At 42.3% G+C, this 26584-nt stretch overlaps 1 protein-coding gene across 1 annotated transcript in view; it reads left to right on the plus strand.

The window, feature by feature from the left end:
* The window catches only part of wdr7 (WD repeat domain 7), a 366561-nt gene that overhangs the window by 238860 nt on the left and 101117 nt on the right, over window positions 1-26584 (plus strand). Inside the window, exon 22 of the mRNA XM_083642120.1 lies at window positions 11405-11518. Coding sequence (XP_083498246.1) covers window positions 11405-11518 — 114 coding nt within the window. The remainder of the gene's footprint in view (window positions 1-11404; window positions 11519-26584) is intronic.

Below are 26584 nucleotides of genomic sequence, written 5' to 3' on the forward strand. Positions count from 1 at the left end.
TACAGGGGAGCATCAATTATTTTTAATTAAGTTCAATTCAGTTTTTATCACTTAATGTATGAGACAGATAATCAACACCCCGGCTCTGTATTGGCATTCTGTCAGAGTGTGTGTGTGTGTGTGTGTGTGAGAGAGAGAGAGAGAGAGAGTGAGAGTGAGTGAGTGAGTGAGTGAGTGAGTGTGTGTGTGTGTGTTGTGTGTGCTGTGTGTGTGGTGTCTGTGTGTGTGTGTGTGTGTGTGTGTCGTGTGTGTGTGTGTGCGCACACCCGCGTGTGTGTGTGTGTGTGCGCGTTTGTGTGTGTGTGTGTGTGTGTGTGTGCGCGCGCGTGTGTGAGAGTGTGTGTGAACAGAGTCATTATGTGTAGCTGTCAGCAGTTGTGACCTGGTTAATTGGAACATGAAGCACAATGTTAACCGGGATTAATCAATGTAATTACACACACACACTCTCGCACGCACACACACACACACACACACTCACACACACACTCACATTCGCGCACACACACACCACACACACACACACACACACACTCTCTCTCACACTCGCACACACACGCATACACGCACCACACACACACACACACATACACACACACACACACACACACACACAAAAGTGGCATGGTTTATGGATATGTGTGTATATCAGCTTGTGTCTACGTGTGTGTTAGGTCTGCCCATTTTTTTATGGATTTTTAATTTTACTTATAGTGTTATATAAAGCCTATAATAATCAGCATGTTGTTGTTATGGGCCGTTCTGTCCACTAGGGGGCAGTCCAACCACTCAAATGTCCTGTTGTAATATTGACCATTGAATGAGATTACATGAGAAGATGATATTAAACTTACTATTCAACTCGTTTATGATGTGCGGTGACTGTGGTCAAGGCGATCTTTTCTTCACTCATCATTTATCTGATGTGTTGCATCTGAGCCTAACTGAACCCAGCAAACTCACGTGAAAACAATTAGCTTTCGTGGCTGCTAACCATACGGAAGCTAGACGATTTTTTTTTCAAATTAACACATTGAGTGCCAAGGACGTCTGTGGACGTCCTAAAAAAAAGTAACGAGGAGTGCCAAGGACGTCTGTGGACGTCCTAAAATCATAATTCATATTATTCCATAATTCTGCTGTTTAAGGTCGTACCTAGCCAGTGAGCATGAATCCCTTCAAGGGATCACACGGTGCCACCTTAAACATCGTCACAGGAGCTGCTCCACCCACCTCAGATCCTTTACTTTGTACAGGAGACAGCGGAGAAAGCCGTGATCAAAGTGGAAACCGATGCATGCTTTCTGCCAGAGCCGTATATATTGCTCTGTCTACAGCGGAGAGTGGGCTCGGCTGCATCCGCGCTCACAACTGAGCTCTTATGCTTCTATCTATCTCCACACGATTTCCTAGAAAGCCAGCATCCGAAGCCGAACGGCCAAGCCTTTTCGTTCAGTCGCGTTTGCCAGCGCGCATCATTTCCTTGATGGGCGCTGGGATCTGTCCGGGGCAAAAACGGAGTCGAGAAAACAAACTCTGTGCGTGTGGGAGGAGCCCGCAGCTCAGAGGTGGAGAGGGGGGGGGGAGAGGGGTGTGTGGCACACAGGCTGCACAGAAACCACACCACACGCCACCACATCAGAAAACACCAGCCAGAGTCAGTGAATGTGCTCGAAATTAGAGTGCAAAAGGTATTCATAAAAGGGACTATATCTTGGAAAGTAAAAAAAAACGACAGAAAACCCTTGAAAGTGCACTTTTTTGAGAGGCTGTCATTTCATAATGGAACTGTCTAGAAACAAAATTTCTTCTTTGGAAGAAGCAGGAGTGTTCAATGTTTCATTAAAGTCCAGCCCCGTTAATATAGCCATAATAGAAAAAATTATATAGCTGTTTTCAACTGAATGGAAGTGAATCTGGCACAGGCTCCAGACAATTTTACTGAAGCGCTGTGGCACTCAATGTGTTAAAAGCGCTAATTATTACTGCATGACACTGCCTGTTAAAAAATTTACTTTTCGAAGGCACAACATTATGCTAATTTAAAACAGGTTTCTATGCAAATGTTTTTTTTATTTGCTCTTTGGTACTTGGAGTATTTTGGATTGCAAAAAAAACAAGCAAAAAAAGTTGCAATGGTACTTTTATTTTGAAAGTTGTAACGGGAAGTTTCCGTTCTATTCTGGCTGACTTGACTTGATGTTGTAATTGAGTCTTCCCACTCGTCCCTGTATTGTTCACGTGTGCCTTAATTTATGAGTGCAGAAGTGTGTGTGTGTGTGTCTCACACTGCATTTTAGAAGTGTGTGTGTGTGTGTGTGTGTGTGTGTGTGTGTGTCTCACACACTGCATTTTAAAAGTGTGTGTCTCACACACACTGCATTTTAGAAGTGTGTGTGTGTGTGTGTGTGTGTGTCTCTCACACACTGCATTTTAAAAGTGTGTGTGTGTCTCACACACACTGCATTTTAAAAGTGTGTGTGTGTGTCTCACACACACTGCATTTTAAAAGTGTGTGTGTGTGTGTCACACTGCATGTTTGAGTACAGTTCGACTCATAGACAGGAGGTAGGTGAGAAGGTGTGTGTGAGTGTTTCAGTGATGGGGCTGAGGGATGTACTGTACAGTATATATCTGCAAGGCCAGACGGAAGTGCAGCGTTCAAAAGTCAGTTTACAGCAGTATAATGCCAACTATAAATGCCTCTGTTGATTCACAAACAACAGCAAGTTCAGTGTCAACAGCATCACAGACAACCTAGCCTACACAGAGTACGTCAGTGACCACTGGTCACCAACATTTTTAAGCCCAAGACCCCTGACTGACCTCAGGCTTGGTGAAAGGCTAGATATACCTTGAAGTGTTGAGAGAAAAATATAGCCCAGATCGTAACCTCCAACTTGAGGCCTTTGAATTAGGCGAATTAACGATATGTGCATGAATGACATCACTGGTCCACAACTTAACTCGAATCAACTCCAACTGTCAAACTAAATGAATGCCTGCTAAACTGTTGACAGTTTTCTGATATAAACTGATGTTGTAATGATACAAAGCTGCTTCCTTTAAGGGTGCTTCAGAGCATGCTGTTACTCAGAGTATTGTCTTAACCGGGTTAAGATGGGAATATTGTAGTCCATGTTCCCAGCCTTTTTTGGCTTGTGACCCAATTTTGAAAAAATCTATGGACACTAGACATTCAAATTCCTGTACACCATCGATAATATCATCAGTGACATCGTCGGTCATGTCACATGTAACAGGCAATGTACACCAGATGCGTTACGGCTGTGTTGCGCTCTCGCCCATGTTAAATGATGGCCGATACATGTGGTACGGAAAAATTACACACCTGTTCTATTCTATCGTCTTTTATTGTCTGACAGATGACATGAGTGTGGGTCTGTACGCAGCCGTACCACTTCTGTTCCGGAGGTGGTGTACATTAGCCCTAACAGTATGCTTCTTTTTCCCCTCAGGATTCTGACTTTAATCTGAGAATTCTGACTTTATTTTCAGAATTCTGACTTTATTCTCAGAATCCTGATTTAAAGTTATAATCTCAAACATTAAAAAAAAAAAAAAAAAAAAAAAAAACTTTAAAGTCACTATCTATCTGATAGTGAGCCCATTGACACTGTTTAGATCTCACCTGCAATTACCACTCATACCAGGTGGGTGCTACACATCATGTAGTTCCCTCCCCTTCCTGTCCCCCTGTCTTGAAATGTGCTATATAAATCCAATCAATTATTATTATTATTATTATTATTCATATTATAATTAATATTATTGTTATTGATGTTATTGTTAATATGATTATTATTATTATTACCATAGGTGTCACCCAAGAGAACAAAATTGAAATCTTAGAGATTATCACTTTCACTTTAAACTCAGAACTAAAAAATAATAATTGTAAGTGACCCTAATCATCTTCCCTAGTTTTAAATTGTGTGCGGTGTAAAAAAAATAAAAATCAGGCGACCCTATTGAATTCCAGGCGACCACACGGGTGTGAACCACTGATGTACATAGTCATTGCTGCTGAATGAATAGAGGAAACGCGCGCGCGTGTGTGTCTGTGTGTCTATGTGTGTGTGTGTGTGTGTGTGTGTGTGTGTGTGTGTGTGTGTGTGTGTGTGTGTGTGTGAGTGAGTGACTGAGAGTCATTAATTAAGCTGTGTGGCCAGAGATTAGCCTTAGCCATGTCTCTCTCACCTTTAGCTGCTTCATTCATTAGCCAGCCTCTAATGAAAAGCTGCTCTTAACTGGCAACGCAAAGATAAGAGCTAAATGAAAACACTAAATATAGAGTGTGTGTGTGTGTGTGTGTGTGTGTGTGTGTGTGTGTGTGTGTGTTCATTAATAGTCCAGATAGGGAGCCAGGCCTATAAAGCTTTATTAGCTGATTAACCAGGACAGAGGGAATAAGGAGCAGCACACAAACCTGTTCTGATTAGCTGCTAATGACAACACACACACACACACTCACACACACACACACACACACACACACACACACACACACACACACACACACACACACTCACACTAGCACACACAGGGCTGGTCACTTAGCATTTTCCGAAGGAGCACGTGTGCCCCTAAGTTGAAAAAACTAGGAGCACACAAAGAATTTTAGGGGCATGATAAAATTTTATTAAATAATGCGTTTCTCCTTAACTCATTGAGTGCCAGCCACTTTTGGAAAACGGATGCTCCCAGTGCCAGCCCTTTCAGAGCGTTTTCAGTGATAACTTAAGACCCACAGAATATTGTGTGATATTACTATGTAAACACCGAACACGCCCAAAGAACGATGAGACTCTCTTGTATCATCAGCAAAAAAAAGTTTATTGATATCATTTTCCGTTCTTTAGTTATCAGCCGGAGAAGATAGGTTGATTTCACCAAAAACAGACGTTTCAAACTAGAAGCTGAGATAGTTTAGAGAGACATAGAGAGAGATAATGAGCCTTTTGTGAAATGAAGCATTTCAAGCACATCACTGACTCTGAAGCTAATATTTTCTGATGTAGTGACACCTCAAAAATAATTTCCTTCAATAAAAGAGTGAAAACAAAGGAATTTTGATAGCAAAATAATATTTTTTAGCTGCAACCAGCAGTGCTGGTCTTCTTGCTGGTCTTGATTTACTGCTGCTGGGCATCAGATATTCTAGCTTGTGTTTGCCAATCTGTCCATCGAGCCTGCTGTCTGGGCCGGTGTTGAATGGTGCCCTGCGTGCCCCACCCCCCTCAACTGCAAACCCCTCCTCCGTGGGAGTGTCTCTGGTGGCTCTCTGCTCTGAATTTTCCACTGCACGTTTCAAAGTGCGCTGCACCCAGCCTATTTTCACAGCACTCCGCCGTTTTTGTCGCCGGCTCCCAGCGCTTCCAGCTGAGAATAATTTATCTTTTCAGAAAGACGCTCGTGTCGGGTGCTCCTTTTCTGGCAACAAATAATGTGGAGGGGCTATCGCAACAGACAGAAAGGCTCAATTGTGGGAGCAGATTGCCTGCTGTTCACAGGCACAGCTAACGTTACAGCATGCATCGGTTTCCGTGTGCCCACTGCCCACGGCTGCTTCTCTGTTTTTTTCCTCACCTTTCTCTAATCTGGAGAGCACTGTCGCACCTAATGGTCCGTAAAATAGCTTATACACCTTCAAAATCCCCCATACTTTTACAGGAGATGCATCAGGCTTTGATCCACGTCCCACCGTCAAAAAACGCAATTGACGTCTTTAGACGTCATTGGCACTCTACGTTACTATTTGAATTGACGTCTTTAGACGTCATTGGCACTCAATGAGTTAATAAATGGATATTAGGAGACATTTTTAAACAAAATAACATTATTTGAATATGAAACGTACACTACGTTTTTAAAGTGAATTCATGTGCAACTGAGGTAATTTTCAAAACGGCAAGTTACATTCCTCAAATTAAATTCACAACCTGTAGAACAAGAGTGCAAAGAGAATACAAATAAAATAAAATAAAATAAAATAATCAATCCTAGACGTGTGCGGGCTGCAGAGAGGAGTGCAGGAGAGCATAATCTAGAGAGGAGAGTACATGTGGCTTCAGTGACTACGTTTACATGCACACAATATTCCGCTTTTTGCCCATATTCGGAAAATTTGGCAATATTCCGACTAAATGAATAATCCACTAATATTCCGTTTACATGCAGCCGTAGCTCGCCCTCCCCGACACGTGAGGGAGGGGGGGGAGAGAGAGAGATGCAGGTAGGCGGAGCCGCAGAGTTTTCTGTTGAGAATAAACAGAGCAGCACTATTCTTACGAGCATCACTTGGTCCATTTCAGGAGCTTGCTGCTGTGAGTGTGAGTGTGACCTTCTTGATTTGTGTGCACCTGCAAGGAAGACTTTGAGAAGGTGTAAGTGTTTGTGTTGTGTTTGTGGGAGTCTGCAACACCTAAAACGTTATTTCTCTCCGACTTCAAATTGACTGATACACGTGTGACTATTTTCTACAGCTACAAAGTCACTGTCACATGCGCCCTCCATGTGTGCCTCAGGCGCTCTCATTGTCTCATCTTTGTTAGATCTCGCTATGGATTTACGTCTAAAACATGAGCGTTTCCCCGTAACGTGATTATGACTTGATGGCGTGGTGAGTACACGAGTCACAACATGTACATGGGAATGTTTCTGGTGCTGTTGGAACGTGTCTTTTGGCCGACTGAATGTGGGTAGGCAGCTGTCCCATAGACTGCCATCGTAGTGCTAAGCTAATTAGCAGTGAGGGGTGAACTGACTTTTTAAAGTGGCCCATATTTTGCTAATATAATGTATTATTATTTTATTGTTGGCCTCCAGTAGAGTAACTTATTGCATCATTCATAGTTTAAAAAACGAATTGTTATCTTGTACTGGCTCTCACTGCCCCCTTCAGTTCACCCCTCTGTCTGAAACGCTCTGTTTTAGGTCCTGTCCCCTTTAAGAACCCCCACCCTCTGAAATACTCCAGGCGGGCAGCGGGGGGAAAGTTTGTGTTTGCAAACCTCTGCCCAGACAGAGGACCTGGACCCCACGTTGAGAACCACTGCTAATCACAATCATGCAGAGAGGGAGAGAGAGAGAGAGGGAGAGAGAGGGAGAGAGAGAGAGAGAGAGAGGGAGAGGAGAGAGAGAGAGAGAGAGAGGGAGAGGGAGAGAGAGAGAGGGAGAGGGAGAGAGAGAGAGGGAGAGGGAGACGGAGACGGAGGGGACGCTGTGTCCCTCACAGCCTTTCAGATTACTCTCAAAGGCGAGGAGTGATGATTTTTTTGGTGTGCCGTTTTCCTCAAGGCAGCCTGACGCTGATTTCCCCCTCTAAACAGAGCTCGATTTAAGTTGTTATTTCGAGTCTTTTTCAAAATTATTTTTTCATTTTGTGGTAGTAATGTGCATATTTATCGATACAAGCAGTGTTTTTATTCAAACATGAACCAATAGTATGTTTAATACTAGATTGAAATGAGGCCAGAATGCAGAAATCCCTTGTGATTACACTGTTGCGGCAGTCTACTGGAATGTCTGGAATGTCAGAACAGGGAAGGGAGGGGCCCGGGGCCGGGCTAGGTACAGAGCAGTTAACTGACGTCACTAGAAATATGCTCTCGCCACACTTTCACCTATTTATTTGAAGTTTAGCCCATCCAAGATTGTAACAACATATATATGATACAAAATTAAGAAATGCATAATATGGCCCCTTTAATACACGAACAGTGGAGAGAAAGACAGAAAGACATTAACATGCTAGTTATACTATCGGGGAATATGGCAAATAGGCGAATCTCCCAAAATGTTGGAGTTATCCCTTTAAACCATTGACAGTACATAATATGGACCACCTTAGCTATATGTTTTTGACACAGCAAAATGAAGCTCACTTCCCGATATTGTTGTTTATTTCGTTTGATTGGATGAATGGATTTTCTGTTGCATTGTGGGAAATCTGTTCAAACCTGGAGCCGGGAAAACAGGAAAGGGCGTGAGCGTGGACGGGACTCGGGGGAGGGTTTCCTCCGCACGGCATCCATCTTGTTCATGTTATTTTCCCTGCTAGCCGTTAGCTTGGCTAACAAATGTTGCTAACGTTAGTTGCTATTGCTAGCCTTGCTCCATGCTCTCACATTGAATACAATAGCCCGAAGAAAAACCAGAGTATTATTTCCTCCAGACCTCGCGCGGCGTCACCAGCCTGCGCTTGCATCTTCCACAAAATCGAGGTAATCTTATTTTCTAACGTAACGCTAATTACATAGCATGACTTAACGCTAGCTACGTTAGACTAGAGTAGCATAAGTTAACGTTATACAACGTTAAACAGTATTGCATGCTGCACAGATTCGGACGTAGACAGAAAACAAACGCAGTTCTGTTTACCTAGGTTACCTCTTTGAGATGAGGCAGACTCAAAGCATACTCATGATCTACCAGCTATAGCGTTATATATCTAGCTAACGTTAGATCAACTATCAATCAATGAGAGGGAACAAGGGGGTTAAACTCCTCTGGATAGTTTATCCACCTCTGCATTTACAGTATTTACCAATTGCACGTAGTGTTGGGTAAGCAAACGTTAACGTTATACAGTGATTAACAGTGTCTAGTATTGCATGCTGCACAGATTCGGACGTAGACAGAAAACAAACGCAGTTCTGTTTACCTAGGTTACCTCTTTGAGATGAGGCAGACTCAAAGCATACTCATATGATCTACCAGCTATAGCGTTATATATCTAGCTAACGTTAGATCAACTATCAATCAATGAGGGGGAACAAGGGGGTTAAACTCCTCTGGATACTTTATCCACCTCTGCATTTACAGTATTTACCAATCGCACGTAGTGTTGGGTAAGCAGACATTAACGTTATACAGTGATTAACAGTGTCTAATTCGTTTCTTCCAGGGGTAGGCGCCGTCCAGTACCGATGGGACACACAACAGAGGATTATGATTTGTGACGATCAAAGCTATAATATTCTGTTCTCCTGAGATTAACGCTAAACTACATGTTACTGCTGATCAGTTGTTTCAACATAGGAAATTGCCATAACACACAAGCCAAATGCTGACATGAGAGATTTGCTTTGAACAAGTTGTAGCCTATCTGCCAGTGACCGGAGAATATTGTTATATTTGCTTGTTTTAATGCTTTTGTCAATAAACATTGTCAACAAAGATAGCCTTGTTGTATATTATCATGTATCTGAATGTCGCAAATATGATCGCGCAGAACGATCCATTAGTTGTCTGGTCAGAGGCAGGTTGGATAAAATGATCAGATGTGATATAAAGATTGTTGATGTCGAGTGAACACGAACTACGAACCGAAGATTGGACCATGAGGACATGACGACGGAGAAACAAGCGATCAGCAGTCTGCTTCAATCAACGAATGCTTTATATTTATTGAAATGAAATATGGTGATATCTGGTGGTCTGAAATTACTCTCTCTAGCTAGGCTAACTGGCTCATATTATGTCATATTATTGTAACGTCTGAATCAGCGTTTCATAACTTTATAATAGCCTAACGTTACTGTATAGCCTGGATGACAAATGCTACCCATCCTTCCATTGGTGTATGCTGCCTTTAGCTTGTGGTATTATGGTACAGTAATATTGTCTAGCTATAGACAGACAAGTTTATCTGAAATCAGGGTGACAAGATCCCTGCTGCTAGCTCGTCTGCCTTTCTGTGTCACAGAGTATCTATGTTTACAGTATCTTAACAGACTGCATTACATGCTACACCATGCAAATATATTTCGATATAATTCAAACAATGGTTCCAATCCTTAACCATACCATGGTGGGCTGGACTGTGTATTGCTGTGAAAAAGTTAAATTTGATTGTTTCAAGTGTTACACGTGGTTACACGTTATATTTTTAATTGAGCTTTGCGGAATACCTCAACACAATTGTGTATCAGCTTTAAATGTCCAATATACAGCATTAAACAAACGACCAGCAGCATTCAAATGTGCAAAAACGTTATATTTATTGAAATGTGGTGATCATGTCACAAGTCACATTACATAACGATATAGCGTTAGGTGTTCTTTTGATCAACAGACCTCGGGGGCTCTATACTGTTGCTACGTTGCTAGCTAGCTAGCCGCAGATCAGCTCTGAAGCCCCAACTTCAGAGCTGCCCGTCCACTAAAACCCGATTTCGATATAGCGTTTTAGGTGTTCTTTTGATCAACATACCTCATAACGGGGATCTATACTATTACGTGTGTCTACTAACATCATTAAAATATCATAAGGGTAACGCTGTTTCTGTTATTTTACTTTTAATCTCTGGCTACGTTGCTAGCTAGCTAGCTAGCCTGCCTTGGCAACTGGTTGGAATCATCTGGTTTCCTGTGGCTGGTGTAAATCAAAGAAAATCCCGCCCCCAAAGTTATAATTTTTATCGGCTCTTTTACTCGAAATGGGACCATAATTTAGAAAACGGAGCCCAGGAGAGCATGAAAAAGACTTGAAATTGTTTATTCAGACCATAAGCTCATTCGGAAAATGTTTATTTAAGACACAGAACGAGAGAGAAGTCGGCTCATTTTTACATTGGAGCCAATGTACGTGTCGTCACTTCGGACCTGACGTGCGCCCCCCGGCGGGATTTTCGAATTAATGGAATTCCAGAACTGGCTTCATACATTCCCTAGTTGACTTGCCCACTGGCCTTTAACCCATGGCGCATTTGTGTGTGTATCCCTTTAAGTCTTAAAGGGATACACACACAAATGCTGCATCAGGTATCAATGGGTTAAATCATTTTGAGATGGACAATTGAAATGTTGAGCTCAGGCATTTTACCATCTCGTTTAGGACCCTGCCGGTTCCAGGTGCTCTCTCACAGCCCAAACACACTATACGCCAAGCTACGCTGAAGCAATGTTGAAGCAACGCAGTTTCATGTCAGCGTCCTTGTTAACAGGCGGAGGACCGTTCACACCAGCCGCACGCCACGCCACTCTGAAGTGACGCTGCAGCGATAGTTTCAGCTTCTGGTCTATTTTTCAAGCAGCCAGGCATGAAGTCAATGCAAGTTGTGAGGGGGCGCTGGGCAGCGCTGGGCAAGACGTGGACAAGACAGAGTGTTTCTGGTGGGAAATGACAAGGCTCCTGCTCAAAGCTTCCCTGAAGCACTGCTTCTGCGATGCCTATGGTGTGAACCAGGGCTTAGTTTTTACATACTTTTTACTCTTTCCGCCCCTCTCTCTCTCTCTGTCTCTCTCTCTCTCTCTCTCTCTCTCTGCTCTCTCTCTCTCTCTCTCTCTCTCTGTCTCTCTCTCTCTCTCTCTCTCTCGTCTCTCTCTCTCTCTCTCTCTCTCTCTCTCTCTCTCTCTCTGTCTCTCTCTCTCTCTCCAGCTGGGACGTCCGCAGATCCCGCCGCTCCAGCCCCGGCCCCACCCGAGGCTCAGCCAATAGAAACCAAGGCTCCAGAGGAGGAAATGGACGTGACCGATGACGACATCACAGCAGGTAGGCCCCGCCCCCTGGCTCAGCTGCAGGGAATCATGGGAAATGGGTCTTGGTCTCTTTGTAGCTGATGAGTGACTAGAAGGCTTGAGCCAGGTCCTGTCAGTTAGACCCCCTGCTGGCTGTTTTTTACATTGCTGAGCGCCTCATGTTTGTCCACTCTATGTGCCCTGAACGCCTCCAGTTGAAATAACTTAGTTTTGTTTCATCATCTTCCACTTGTACAACTCAAATACACATTTAAATCATGTCTCAAAACACACACACGCGCACACACACACACACGCACATGCACACGCACACACATGCACACACACACACACACACACACACACACACACAGCGCACACACACACAAACACACACGCGCACACACACACACACGCACATGCACACGCACACACATGCACACACACACACACACACACACACACACACACACACACACACACACACACCGCCGTGCCCACAGCATCATCAAGGACTCATCTCACCTGGCTCATCATCTGTTCGTCCTCCTGCCCTCAGGTAGGAGATACAGGTCCATCCGCTCTAAAACCTCCAGGATGCTTAACAGCTTTTTCCCACAAGCTGTCAGCCTGCTGAACACTACCCCTCGAAACACAACACAACCCCCCCTTCCCAGACCTATAAGCTGTTATTATACTGAGATTTTTCTTCAATGTTGCTGTGTTTTGTATTTTTAAATTGCGCAGCTTTTCTGGCTATTCTAGCATTTACGGTACTGGTTTGGAGTCCCACGTGACGCTACTCGGCCATTGAAATTTACAGCCAAGATTTTTCCGTGCGGGTCCTCTCTGCTTGTCACAGCTGGTGTCAGTGAGCAGCGCTACACACACACACACACACACACACACACACACACACACACACACACACACACACACACACACACACACACACACACACACACACGGGGGAGAAAAAAACCCAGACACGTTGGAGAAATAGGTGAGAAGTAGGCTATGGCGTGCTCTAAAAAGAGAAAAGCGGACACAGAGAACTGAGTTTTTAATGAAGAATGGACAGATTTGTACATGTTTCTCCTCCCCACGGACAGTTCAAAGCCTGTCTGTCTGAGCTGCTGCGAGACCGTTGCACTTATTAAAAGCGGCAATGTGAAACGCCACTACCAAACGAAGCACTGTGAATCATTTGAGAAAACATATCCGCTCCATCCGTGTGTGTGTGTGTGTGTGTGTGTCTCTGTGTCTGTCTCTGTCTCTGTCTCTGTCTCTGTCTCTGTGGCTGGCTGGTCTCCCTCCCTCCCAGTACAACTACTGTCCCCAGGCTGCAAAAGTATGACTTCTTAGTCAGCTAGTCATTTACTCTCAGAACAGAAGAGGAGTAAGCTGTTCAATTGTTCAAATATGTTGAGATAAGACTCCAAAAACCAGAAAAAGGGAAACTCAAGCTGCTACTTTTATTTCATTTTTCTTAAGCACTTTATTTTACATTTTCAAAAGCTTTCTGCTATATGTTTTTTTTTTTTTAATGCAGCCCTTATTTTCTTTGAAAATAAGAATGATTTATTATTTGAGTATTTTAAAATCCCTCCAGTTAAATGTGAAAACTGAAAAAACATTGTTGAAATTAATGAGTTGTTCTTTGTTGCTGACTACATACAGACATTGATACAACTATTAGGGTATTTTATGGCACTGAATCATAACGCAGGTTAGACATTATGATGCTGCGGACCTTTGCTTGAGGAAATGTTCTCGAACTGGACCTCTCTGAATTCTAATTGAATACCCCTGCTCTATATACTCTATATACTCATTATGCTCTATATACTCATTATGAGAGCTGCCTGCTGGTAGGTAGCGTGTACTGCTGCCACCCAGCCCATATCTTATACAGTGTTCTGTGGTCAGCATGGTGTTAAAAGCAGTTTGCTGTTTAGTGCGCGCACACACACTCACACATGCACGCATGCACACACATACTCACACGTGCACGCACTCACACGTGCACGCACTCACACGTGCACGCACTCACTCACACGTGCACACGCACACGTGCACGCACGCACACACAGGTTGTCAGTGAGGTGAGAAATGCCCGTGTGCCACTCACCAGGGAATGGCTGGCACCTGCAATACAGGTAGACACCCACCCACACACGCACACACACACACACACACTCTCTCACACACACACACACACACACACACACACACTCTCTCACACACACACACACACACACACACACACACACACACACACACATACACTCTCTCACACACACACACATACAGTACACTCTCTCGCTCACACACACACACACACACACACACACACACACACATACACTCTCTCGCTCACACACACACACACACACACTCTTACAAACACGTGCACACACATACTCTTTTCCAGTCCATTTGTCTTTTCTCACATTTCTCTGCCTGTTGTGTAAGTGTGCCAAGTGACAGAACAGACAGAAGGCTCTCTCTCTGTCTCTCCTCCCCTCTTTCTCTCTCTCCATCTCTATCTCTCTCTCCATCTCTCTCCTCCCCCCTCTGTCTCTCCATCTCTCACTTTTCTCCTCTCTCCCCCTCTCTCGGTCTTTCTCCCAGTCAATATTACAGACTTGACAATTGATCATTTCTCTCTGCTGGTTGTTGTCATATTGACGGCAGTGTATTTACCTCTGTCTGCAGTGTTAAATCTGTTAGCGTGTGCAGTGTTAAATCTGTTAGGGTGTGCAGTGTTAAATCTGTTAGCGTGTGCAGTGTTAAATCTGTTAGGGTGTGCAGTGTTAAATCTGTTAGCGTGTGCAGTGTTAAATCTGTTAACGTGTGCAGTGTTAAATCTGTTAGGGTGTGCAGTGTTAAATCTGTTAGTGTGTGCAGTGTTAAATCTGTTAGGGTGTGCAGTGTTAAATCTGTTAACGTGTGCAGTGTTAAATCTGTTAGGGTGGGCAGTGTTAAATCTGTTAGTGTGTGCAGTGTTAAATCTGTTAGGGTGTGCAGTGTTAAATCTGTTAACGTGTGCAGTGTTAAATCTGTTAGCGTGTGCAGTGTTAAATCTGTTAGCGTGTGCAGTGTTAAATCTGTTAGGGTGTGCAGTGTTAAATCTGTTAACGTGTGCAGTGTTAAATCTGTTAGCGTGTGCAGTGTTAAATCTGTTAGCGTGTGCAGTGTTAAATCTGTTAGGGTGTGCAGTGTTAAATCTGTTAACGTGTGCAGTGTTAAATCTGTTAGCGTGTGCAGTGTTAAATCTGTTAACGTGTGCAGTGTTAAATCTGTTAGGGTGTGCAGTGTTAAATCTGTTAGTGTGTGCAGTGTTAAATCTGTTAGGGTGTGCAGTGTTAAATCTGTTAACGTGTGCAGTGTTAAATCTGTTAGGGTGGGCAGTGTTAAATCTGTTAGTGTGTGCAGTGTTAAATCTGTTAGCGTGTGCAGTGTTAAATCTGTTAGCGTGTGCAGTGTTAAATCTGTTAGCGTGTGCAGTGTTAAATCTGTTAGCAGCTTCTGACTAAAACACAGGAGGCACCAGCCCTCCTCTACTGCTGTTTTAGTTGGAAGCTCCAGCATTGCGTAATGCATCAAAAAAGAAGGAAAGGCAGAAACAGAGGCTTTTGAAAACGATGATACCCACATATATAATACACCCACGTATTTTCTGCTTCCTGTTTACACCGGCACGCACATGCCCAGTTGTATGTCAGGCGTATGAGTCTGGACGGAGATTATTTCTGAAAACGCCCATCTGGACGTAGATCATTTTGGTTTTTAATACAGTGTTCTAGAATGAAAACAAAGTCTGTGGTGGATGTCGTCTAACGCTGCAGTCCACAGCGACTCTCATTGGTTATTGTGATTATTGAATGAAGCTTCAGATCAGATCAGCAACATTCCAGCCAGTGGTGTGAGGCCAGGGGTCGAGGGTCACAGCAGCCTGGTTATAGAATAGATCATGCAGTAACATCAGGTTGCTGTGACCTGCAGTGTTCAGACATCATGTTGCTGTGACCTGCAGTGTTCAGACATCATGTTGCTGTGACCTGCAGTGTTCAGATGGCTCATGGAGGCATGCTGCAGAGACATGGAGAAGGAGAGAGAAGGGATTTATAACAGCTTCATCAACTATAATCACATACATACGCATAGGGGGACCTGTGTGTGTGTGTGTGTGTGTGTGCGCGTGCGCGTGTCCTAGATTCTAGGACACGCACACACACACACACACACACACACACACACACACACACACACACACACACATATCTAGGACCTAGATAATAGCTTGTCTGGTGGTCACTCCATTACCCCCCCAATTGTTCGCCCTTCCCCCTCTGCCCCCCCCCCCCCCCAACCCTCTGTCGATCTCTCTCTCTCTCTCTCTGTAACACTGTGAAACAAGTAACATAAGAATACTAAACTGATTATTACTATTATAAAATTCTAACATCTATACATCATACAAATGTAACAGAAATGTCTTCTCTATATTGTTGCATTACAGTTAGTCATTGCGATGACTATATTATGTACCAGATATTGCTATCTGATGCAGTTTAATTGACATTGATTACATATTGATTGTAGACTGCTACACTGGTTGATACGGGGGAACTGAACTGATTCTGACTTTTCGTCGCATTCAACACTAATATAATAAGTTGTGTCAGTGGAGAGGTTTAGTTTCCTGTGTCTACATTCTTTTTGAGAGGTGTTTCCACCCTGACAGGAATAAACATCATGGCTTCCTTAAAGATAGTGATGGTCAGTAGTGTTCTGCCCTCAAGTGCAGTGGGATCCATAATAATGCGTCAACTCCAGTCTAGGTATGGACATTTCTAGCAAAAACACTATTCGAAATTCGCTCAGCCAAAGTAGATTTTTCATCGGAATTCGCCCACCCCTAAAAAAAAACCTAACCCTAACCCAAATGTTACTTGGTCTGTAATGATAACCGGTTTGAATGATAACCATGATAAAATTCCTTACGATAACCGTACCGTTTCAAATTGTCATTATCATTAAAACTGTAGTACCATGATTACCGTGTTACCATGATTACAGTGCTTTGAAAAACATGGTAAATACTGTCCATCATCAAGCAAAGTTGGCAACAGTCTCCCAGATGCAGACGTGCAGCCTTGGAGAAATGATTTCAGTGAGTGTGTCAATCCTTTTTCGGTCTCAGTTTTCAATATAAAACTTGGTGAAATAATTTCTGTGAGTGTATTAGTACTTTCTGAACATTTTCAGCACATTTTAACAAACCGTGATAATACTGAGAACGTGATAATTTTGTAATTTAACTATAATCGTGATATGAAATTTTCATATCATTCAATCTCTAGTCTCCCCTGATTCTAAGTATAGTTGAATTGCTTGGTTTGTAGGGCTGGGTATCGCCACTGACTTCCCGATACGATTCCGATACACAAGGTCCCAAGTCGATACGATTTCCGATACGATACGATTCGATATGGATATTTTAGTTACAATACCAGTTTTGCTTTGATAATGGAAGAGATTCTCAAAGAACTAATGCTGTAAATTGTACAAGGAACCCTCTAACCTGGTGCATTATTAAAAAATATTAATATTTACATTAAGAATTGACCATAAAGCAAGAAGTTACATCATGTAATTCTTTTTTATTTAAACATGACCAACATAGTCATTCAGCATCTTATCTTTCTATACAGTCTTCTGTCTCTTTCTTTACAGTCTTCAGTGAGAAGCCAAACAAATTTAGATTTCCACTATACAACAGAATCATTGAACAGCAGCATGTTGTAAACAGTGTTTCATAAAGTATAAATGCTTTGTAAATTAAATAAAATTAAATACAGCTCATGAACATTTCCAGTTCACAAACATTATAGCGCAAACAGATTTGAAGTCTGTACATCTGGCTCATGGTGCATGCACAATGCACATGTAGCCTACAGTATTTATGTTTTTGTTTCAACTACAAACATAAATAAACATCAACTTGAAACTATGTTTTAACTACCACACACAGCCTATAATATTATAGCCTATGTTTATTTAAAAAAAAAAAATTGTAAAATGCATTTTAAAAGATCGATACTGGGATTTATGTATCGATACTTGTTCCTTCACATGAATATCGATTCAATATCGATATATCGATTTTTTTTAACCCAGCCCTATTGGTTTGACCAAGTAAAACAATTTTTATACTCATTTTACGCAAGGTCTATGGAAAAATGAATGGTGGATTAAATCCAATGGAGAGATAGAGGGGGTGACTTTGTCGCTCTATTGTCGTTAGGCAGCCAGACCTGAGCCTACATTAGCCTATGCTAACGTTAGCATTGTTAGCGTAGCCGAGATGGCTCAGGGGACAGTAGACAGAATATCAGATTTTCTTCATGCAGTAACGAGCCTTGAAACTTTTTCCTTGTGGCTGAGTGTTGCTGTACAATATAGACCATTTCTACTACGTTTCTACCTAGGAGCTGCTGGGTCCTACCAGAGGTGCTATTGTCACACTGACAGGCTGAGCCGTTCTAGTGCGCAGCAGCTACTGGAACATCACATGGACAAACATGTCACTCTTAAGAGACAGGCGGCGATAAAATAATAAAATAAATAAATGATTTTCGACTTTAAATAATAAAATTCGATCTTGATCATAAAAACAATTATTGGAAAATTTGAAATTCATTGCCCATCCCTACTCCAGTCCCTAATCCCAGACACGCCCACTTTTCGACGGTCAAGTCAAACTCCACACTATGCCCCGCCTCTCTACCCTGTTTCAGTCGATAAAGATAAACGATAAAGAATCACAGACCAGACCCTCAGCCTGTCTGCCTCTCCTCTGCATCCTGCATTGTTTCTCCACCTGCTGCATCGGGAGGGAAATCTGCTGGAAGCCACGGGGCTGATGGGAAATGTAGTCTTAATGTGGAGAAACAGAACTAACAATACTACTGGAGGAGAGAGAGGAGACCAATCAGCTCCAAAATGGACTCACTGCTCTGACCACCTCCTTTCCTCAGCCAGCAGTGTTCACCTTGTATCTGACCATCACAACACACACATGCACGCACGCGGGCACATGCACACACACACATTTCAGGTAACTAGTAGACAAAGCCTCCCACCCAACCAGCTGATGACACCCTGACCCACCGTCATTACTCACAGTCTCTCTCTCTCACCCCTCTCTCTCCCCTCCCCCCCCTCTCTCTCTCTCTCTCTCTCTCTCTCTCTCTCTCACACACACACACACACACACACACCTGTCTTATGGTTGAATGGATAGTGTGATAACGTGCACATGGGGGGATGGGTGAATTGTGTGTGTGTGTGTGTGTGTGTGTGTCAGGGTTTATGAATGTGTCACAAAGATAAAGCGCTGGCCTTGGGGATGTGTGTGTGTGTGTGTGTGTGTGTGTGTGTGTGTGTGTGTGTGTGTGTGTGGGTGTGTGTGCGCGCGCGTGTGTGTGCGTCCGTGCGTGCGTGCGCGCGTGCGTGCGTGCGTGCGTGCGTGTGTGTGTGTGTGTGTGTGTGTGTGTGTGTGTGCGTGCGTGCGTGCCTGCGCGCGTGCGTGCGTGCGTGTGTGTGCGCAGCAGTGTTGGGGACTGAGAGGGAAGCTGGCAGGCTGTAATGGACAAAGCACAGATAGATGAAATGACTGGCTGCAAGCATTTTGGCCGCTGCGCCATCTTGGTTTTTTGGAGCCAGAAGTGACGAGAGGGGGTTTCCCAGAGCCGCAGCGCCACCTGCTATTGGTCGGTGATCGGCTATCAATCACGCCAAAAACATCATGTTTTCTATCATCTATTTGGGCGAGCTATCTAAAAACTCACCCCCCATACAGTTGTTATGAAGTTGTTATGGTTTATTTTTTTATTTATAAGGAGCTGACGCCTAAACGACAGCTAGTCTTCCTGGGGTCCAAGACAACAATACATATTACATGACAGACGAGCAATAAAATACAAACAAAACTAAAACAAAACACTGACAAATAAGAATAAAAGAAAAAGAAATAAATTGAAATAAAAGCAGATCTAAAACAACGACAAAATCAATAAAGGACATTCAGCTAGCTCTAGTTAGCCAGTGAACCTAAATATTAAACATACGGTCAGCACCTTTCTCTATCCACCTTATTTCTAGCTGCCATGATGCCTATGGGTGCTTCTTCCGGTGTAATAGACAGTTTTAACTTGACAAAAAAAAACATCTATGAGGGTTTTACAGCAGAGCCATTCTGCTCTACAGCTGTAAGGGTTAATATGTCACTTTTATAAGTTTAGAAAAAAATGTAGACAGTACAAAGTAACCATTTACATTAGATTACCCTTGTGTGCTCAGTTTATCAAATAACGATAAATAACGGCTATTTAGAAATCTGCTTTTCCTTTTCAGCTTTATTTTATGCATTAAATGTCGTTCGGGTGCTGGGATAGCGTAATGCATTATGGGTAGTCGGCTACTGTGGCTAATGCTAGCGGCTAGCGTTAGTTACTTTACATGGCAGTAAAATGCCACTGAATGACCAAATTGATTTAACTTTTAACCATTTCGAGTAACACTGTTTCCATACCCCCAGTGTTGGTTTGATTTTATTTTATTTTATTAGACAGTATGCAATACATAAGTAGGAACAAAATGCTAGGGAATCAGGGATAGAACGAAAAAGTCCAGGACTTATTTTCATCGCTTAGTTGTTTATAACGTGACTATATTTATAACTTTTATAACGTGCTCCAGTTTCCGGTTTATAATTTGGGTCTCCAGCCAAAAAGTATAACAAAGGAAATGGCAAGCTGCAACAATAAGTCACGTTAAACCGGACCTTGTACCCATAATTATTTGACAGTGGGGCATTCAAAAATAAGGTGGGGATACTCTACACAAAACAAACAGAAAAGGGACGAAAAGAGATGTGTTGGTGTGGAATACGCTGATACATGCTGATATCCAACGTTGTAGGGAGAGTGTCTGGCAAGCGAGACTAGGTTAACCCATTGATACCTGATGCAGCATTTGTGTGTGTATCCCTTTAAGACCGCGAACCGCGTCACGCGGTTCACGCTCTTAAAGGGATACACACACAAATGAGGGATATACACGCAAATGCTGCATCAGGTATCAATGGGTTAAAGCAAACAGAACATTTTCTTTTTTTCAGAGACCAGCTTACAGGGGTGGGCTATGTGTGTGCCAAATTTTAATCGGACACTGAGCTCTATTTACAATCTGCGTCTAAGAATAATAAGGACAAAAACAATAGTTTTTCCAGCATTCGCTGTGAATACCTAATAATGGTGTCTCGAACAGTGCAGAGCAACATAAATGTTTAGAGAATAATAATACTATAAAAGTATATAATATAATATAATAGCTATAATATACAGTAACACAGCATCACACACATCCAGCCAATATGCTAGGTTTGACCTAGTCGTTTAATTTGATTTGATCATTTTCATTTCGAACATGTAAAAAATGTAAAAAAAACAAAAGGGCAAAAATAGAATAATACAATAAACACAATAAGCAAACTCTCATAAACATGCTTGAAAAGGAGTTTGAAGAAGTACGCACTTATTTCATCCGACCCATTTCTCACCATCCATCAACTCGTACATCCAATTCATAAATACTTCGTGTTTGTGTATATATAAACACCATACAACTAGGGATGGGTATCGTTCAAAATTTTTCGATATCGATACCGTTTCGATACTTTGATTTCGATACCGGTTCCTGAACGATACTTTTTTCGATACCAATTTTTAGAAAAATCAATTTTAACAAAAATAAAACTGCATTACACATTGACAATTATGATACCAATCAAGTTTTACAGCAGAAAGAAATAAAACCTACTGTATTTAACATAACTTTAAGTTGTCTAAACTTATTGCTGTCCCTACAAAAAAATATTGGAGTACTACAAAGGAAAGAAATATAAAACAAATAAATCAGTGCAATAGTTTTCAGTGCAAAACGGAGAGTTGCAAATCAGTGTTTAATGCTCACTGATGCAACAGAACGCTATTCTTGTCCAAACTGATGACTGATGAGACAGCTCCACTTCATGCATGGAAGACAATAGTTGAGCATTGACTAGCCTATCAATATAGCCTAATGGCACAAAGTGAATCCCATTTATATTCAACAAACTATCATGACATCAGCGTTTGTTAACGAGTTGCTAAAAATACACAATAGGCGATAACTGCCCGCTTGCATATAACGTTAACGCTAATTAATTGAAGATCTAACGCTAGCGTTGCACATCAGTGGTTAATGCTCACTGCTGCAACAGAACGTCATTCTTGTCAAAACTGACGAGACAGCTTCACTTCATGCATGGAAGACAATAGTTGAGCATTGACTAGCCTATCAATAGCCTATAGCCTTAATGGCACAAAGTGAATCGCATTTAAATTTTACATTCAACAAACTATCATGACATCAGCGTTTGTTAACGAGTTGCTAAAAATACACAATGCCCGCTTGCGCATAACGTTAGGGCGCCAATTAATTAAACGATCTAATGCTACAACTCACAGCCAGACTGTCAGACTGAGGGATCTGATAACCGCTAACAACAACAACTTGCGGTAAGCTGACCCACCTCTCGATTATTTCTCTTGTCTGTGGAAACCAGTCCTTGTTGTTTCTGTTTCTTTCCCTGCTTTTCATCATCTTCGCCATATGGTACTCCAGGATAGGACTAGCTTGAGTGGCTAACGCTAGTTCCACTTCTTGTATTCTGTCTCCGCAGCGCACGCTGCCTGCCTCAAAACAAACACACACCGGCTAAAGTGGGTGTAACTTTTCCTGCATGCCTCTACATGACAGCCAATCACCAGCCGTATTAGAGCGTGGTGTGCTGCGCAAGCATGTCGCATGCTTATAGGCTCAATGACGCTGTTTTGTTTTGGTATCGAAAATTGGTATCGATTGAAAAGGGAGGCTTCGATACCCCTTAGTATCGATGTTTTCATTTCGGTGCCAAGTAAGTATCGAAACTCGATACCAACCCCTACATACAACTGTACTATACATATTATCATATATATTATATATGACCATATACTGTATCATACTCATCCATAAGTCTCAAAGAGGCTCTGGACCCCGTCAAATGACCAGTATCTCTCTCTGTTTCTCTTTTTCTATCCCTCCTTCGCTGTCAGCACTGATGTTGGCCTGACAAGTAGTTGAGGAATAATGTTCATTTTCTCAGATAATTTGTCTTTTCACCAGGGAGAGAGAGACGGAGGGAGAGATGGAGCGAGAGATCTGTAAAACCAGGCAGAGAGTTCTTCTTTAATCACTGGATTAGCTGTCAGACTTCTTCCATTGATCAGGCTCTTCAGAATCAACACAACAAAGCAGATGCTGGAAATCTGTCCTCAAACTTTTCCCATTTCTCACCCAAACTGCTGAAGTAATAATCCACTGCATCTCCATATGAATGGATATCTGCTCCATCCACGTAACTCAACAGTGATCCAGCCTGGATCGCTGCAGAAAGCTTTTCCTATGTCTCAAAATAACCTTTTTAAGGGCGCTATGGCTTTCATACAACAATATCCAGCAAATTACTGGCATCAGCTTCACTCAAATCAACTCTCACTAACTAACTATCAAACTAAATGAATGTGTGAAATCATCATGTGCAAAAAAAAAATCCTTCATCCGGTTAAAAGATATAGTTAGAAACAACCAACATCTAAAAAGTGACTGTGACGTGACTGGAAAAAGTAAGAAAATAGTTGGCTGGAATTGTGCGTGAGATCTGGCCGACAGCCATCGCTCTGATGATGCCATTGGCAGGCAAGCAAAACCCATGTCCTTGAATAAAATGACAGATTTGACTCTGGGTTTGAACATTGTTGGACACATTAGGGATAATGTAAGTACACAACTAAATATATATACATATAACATAGGTAGGTCTTCTCATTTTTAAATATTTTATTGCAGAGAAGTTACATATTGTAGCTTTAAAGGAACATGGCAACATTGGAGATTTGCCTATTAGCCATCTTTCAGATAGTAAGAGGAGAAGATAGATGCCTTCTAGCAGGATACAGTATCCTCCAGCCACCATCGTGCAACACCTGCTGGCTACGGTGCAGATTTCAGCTAAAAACAGGCTTGCAGAAACTTGGATTAGCCTACGTCAGGTGAGCAGTATGGAAGCATTTTCTCTCTTTTTTGCTGTTTATTTTTATTTCCTTTAATTTCCTTGTTAATGGGGATAGGCTAAGCAGTACCAATGACTGCAATTCATTGTGCTAAGCTAACTAGCGGTCACTATTTTTAAGCGGTGCAGCAACTCCTATACCTGACTTTGTGTGTCCGTCCGTCCTTCCGTCTGTCTGTCCTGTGGGCTCCAGCCCCAAGCGTCGATTGGTGGCCAGATCGATGACGTCATTGTCGAGTGGTGGCCACTGGTGACTGATATCATTAGTAAACAAACACAATCCATCAACTCGGCATGCAAACGCCCCCGACTGATGATGTCATACCCACTGATGATGTCATTCCCCACAATCATCAAGTGATATGCCTGATGATATCATGTCCCACAATCATCGTCGTCTCGTCTTACTATGGGGAAGATGGCAGATAGGCGAATCTCCCAAAATGTTGGCACGTTCCTTTTTTATTATTATTATTATTTGGTTCATTAAGACCTTGTGAAGTTTGCACGTGCTCAATGAGACTGTGGAGCAGAGAGCTGCTGGTCTTCATAATGTCTTACTGATATGGCCTGTGATGCTTTTCATTTTGTGAGGTTGAAATTGAATTCCCTCAGATTGCTTTGATTTGTGTGTGTGTGTGTGTGTGTGTGTGTGTGTGTGTGTGTGTGTGTGTGTGTGTGTGTGTGTGTGTGTGTGTGTGTGTGTGTGCATGTGTGTGTTCATGTGTGCGCGCTCATCTGACAAAGCCATAGTCCCTGTAATAAAACTAATATGTTCTTTATGAAGAAGTCTTATGATGGAGGCTCTCCAATGTCTCTGCATTAGGGAAATTAACATCCAGACTCATTTTTCACAGCGCAGCAGTAACAGCATCTCCCAATCCAGCCACACGCTCAGCTGGGAATGAACACAGTATTGATAACCAGGGATAAGAAATAAGACCTTAGGCTTTTAATATCGCCAATCTCTGCCTTCATATTTCTAAATTATGAAGTTGTGAAAAGCTAATCAGATTTAGAGTAGAAGTCATTGTAGAAGTCCTTAATGTATTTATACTGCATCAGTGCTGTGTACAGTGGTAGTCACTTTATTTGTTTGTACTGCATCTAATCCTGTATTAGTACTGTATACTTTTTAGGCTCGGGGCAATATTTGATATTATCAAATATTGTGATATTCTGTGAATTGTGATTTTTTTTCTACAATATTGAATGTCATAGTTTTCTCCTGATTTCAAATACTGTAATGTGGAAGAAATTAATTAAAACTACTAAAAATAACTAATAACTATTACTAAGAAATAACTACGTACATTTTCACTACTAATATTTTTGTTACTTAGTGTTGGTTACACAAGTGCCTGCCTTGCACTCAATTTATAATCTATATGAGGGATCAGCCGAGCTGCATTTTGGTAAACAAACCGCAATGGAACCCTATGGAGCCCAAGTGGTACGAGGCTTGAGTGTCTGACTCTAGCCGGCTAACTCTGTTTACATTTTACAAACTGCGACAGTTCACACAACTTTAACACGACATGCATATATTATACATTAAACTCTTGAGCTACTTCTGCTCTCACTCAGAATGTCAAAATATAAGCGATGTCATGTATAGTTTTTGAGATATTAACGTTTGTTTGGCACAACTCATACTATTAACTGCCGCGGGGTTCCGCATTTCTGGGTGGAAAGTCACGTCACGCTGATTCGTCCTATAGACCTAATTTCCTCAGGATCCATTGGTGTCACTTTGTAACGCACTGGGTACCCCCTTTTCCTCATTTTTCAACATCCAGGGTAGTCCAATAGTCTTCAATAGAAGTCCCACAACATGCAGGGTAGTCCAATAGTCTTCAATAGAAGTCCCACAACATGCAGGGTAGTCCAATAGTCTTCAATAGAACTCCCACAACATGCAGGGTAGTCCAATAGTCTTCAATAGAACTCCCACAACATGCAGGGTAGTCCAATAGTCTTCAATAGAACTCCCACAACATGCAGGGTAGTCCAATAGTCTTAAATAGAACTCCCACAACATCCAGGGTAGTCCAATAGTCTTCAATAGAACTCCCACAACATCCAGGGTAGTCCAATAGTCTTCAATAGAAGTCTTCAATAGAACTCCCACAACATCCAGGGTAGTCCAATAGTCTTCAATAGAACTCCCAGAACATCCAGGGTAGTCCAATAGTCTTCAATAGAACTCCCACAACATGCAGGGTAGTCCAATAGTCTTCAATAGAAGTCCCACAACATGCAGGGTAGTCCAATAGTCTTCAATATAACTCCCACAACATGCAGGGTAGTCCAATAGTCTTCAATAGAACTCCCACAACATGCAGGGTAGTCCAATAGTCTTCAATAGAACTCCCACAACATGCAGGGTAGTCAAATAGTCTTCAATATAACTCCCACAACATCCAGGGTAGTCCAATAGTCTTCAATATAACTCCCACAACATCCAGGGTAGTCCAATAGTCTTCAATAGAAGTCTTCAATAGAACTCCCACAACATCCAGGGTAGTCCAATAGTCTTCAATAGAACTCCCATAACATCCAGGGTAGTCCAATAGTCTTCAATAGAACTCCCACAACATGCAGGGTAGTCCAATAGTCTTCAATAGAACTCCCACAACATGCAGGGTAGTCCAATAGTCTTCAATAGAACTCCCACAACATGCAGGGTAGTCCAATAGTCTTCAATAGAACTCCCACAACATGCAGGGTAGTCCAATAGTCTTCAATAGAACTCCCACAACGTGCAGGGTAGTCCAATAGTCTTCAATAGAACTCCCACAATGTGCAGGGTAGACCAATAGTCTTCAATAGAACTCCCACAACATACAGGGTAGTCCAATAGTCTTCAATAGA

The sequence above is a fragment of the Poromitra crassiceps genome (assembly GCF_964638095.1).
Source record: "Poromitra crassiceps genome assembly, chromosome: 8".
In the NCBI taxonomy this organism is placed as follows: Eukaryota; Metazoa; Chordata; class Actinopteri; order Beryciformes; family Melamphaidae; genus Poromitra; species Poromitra crassiceps.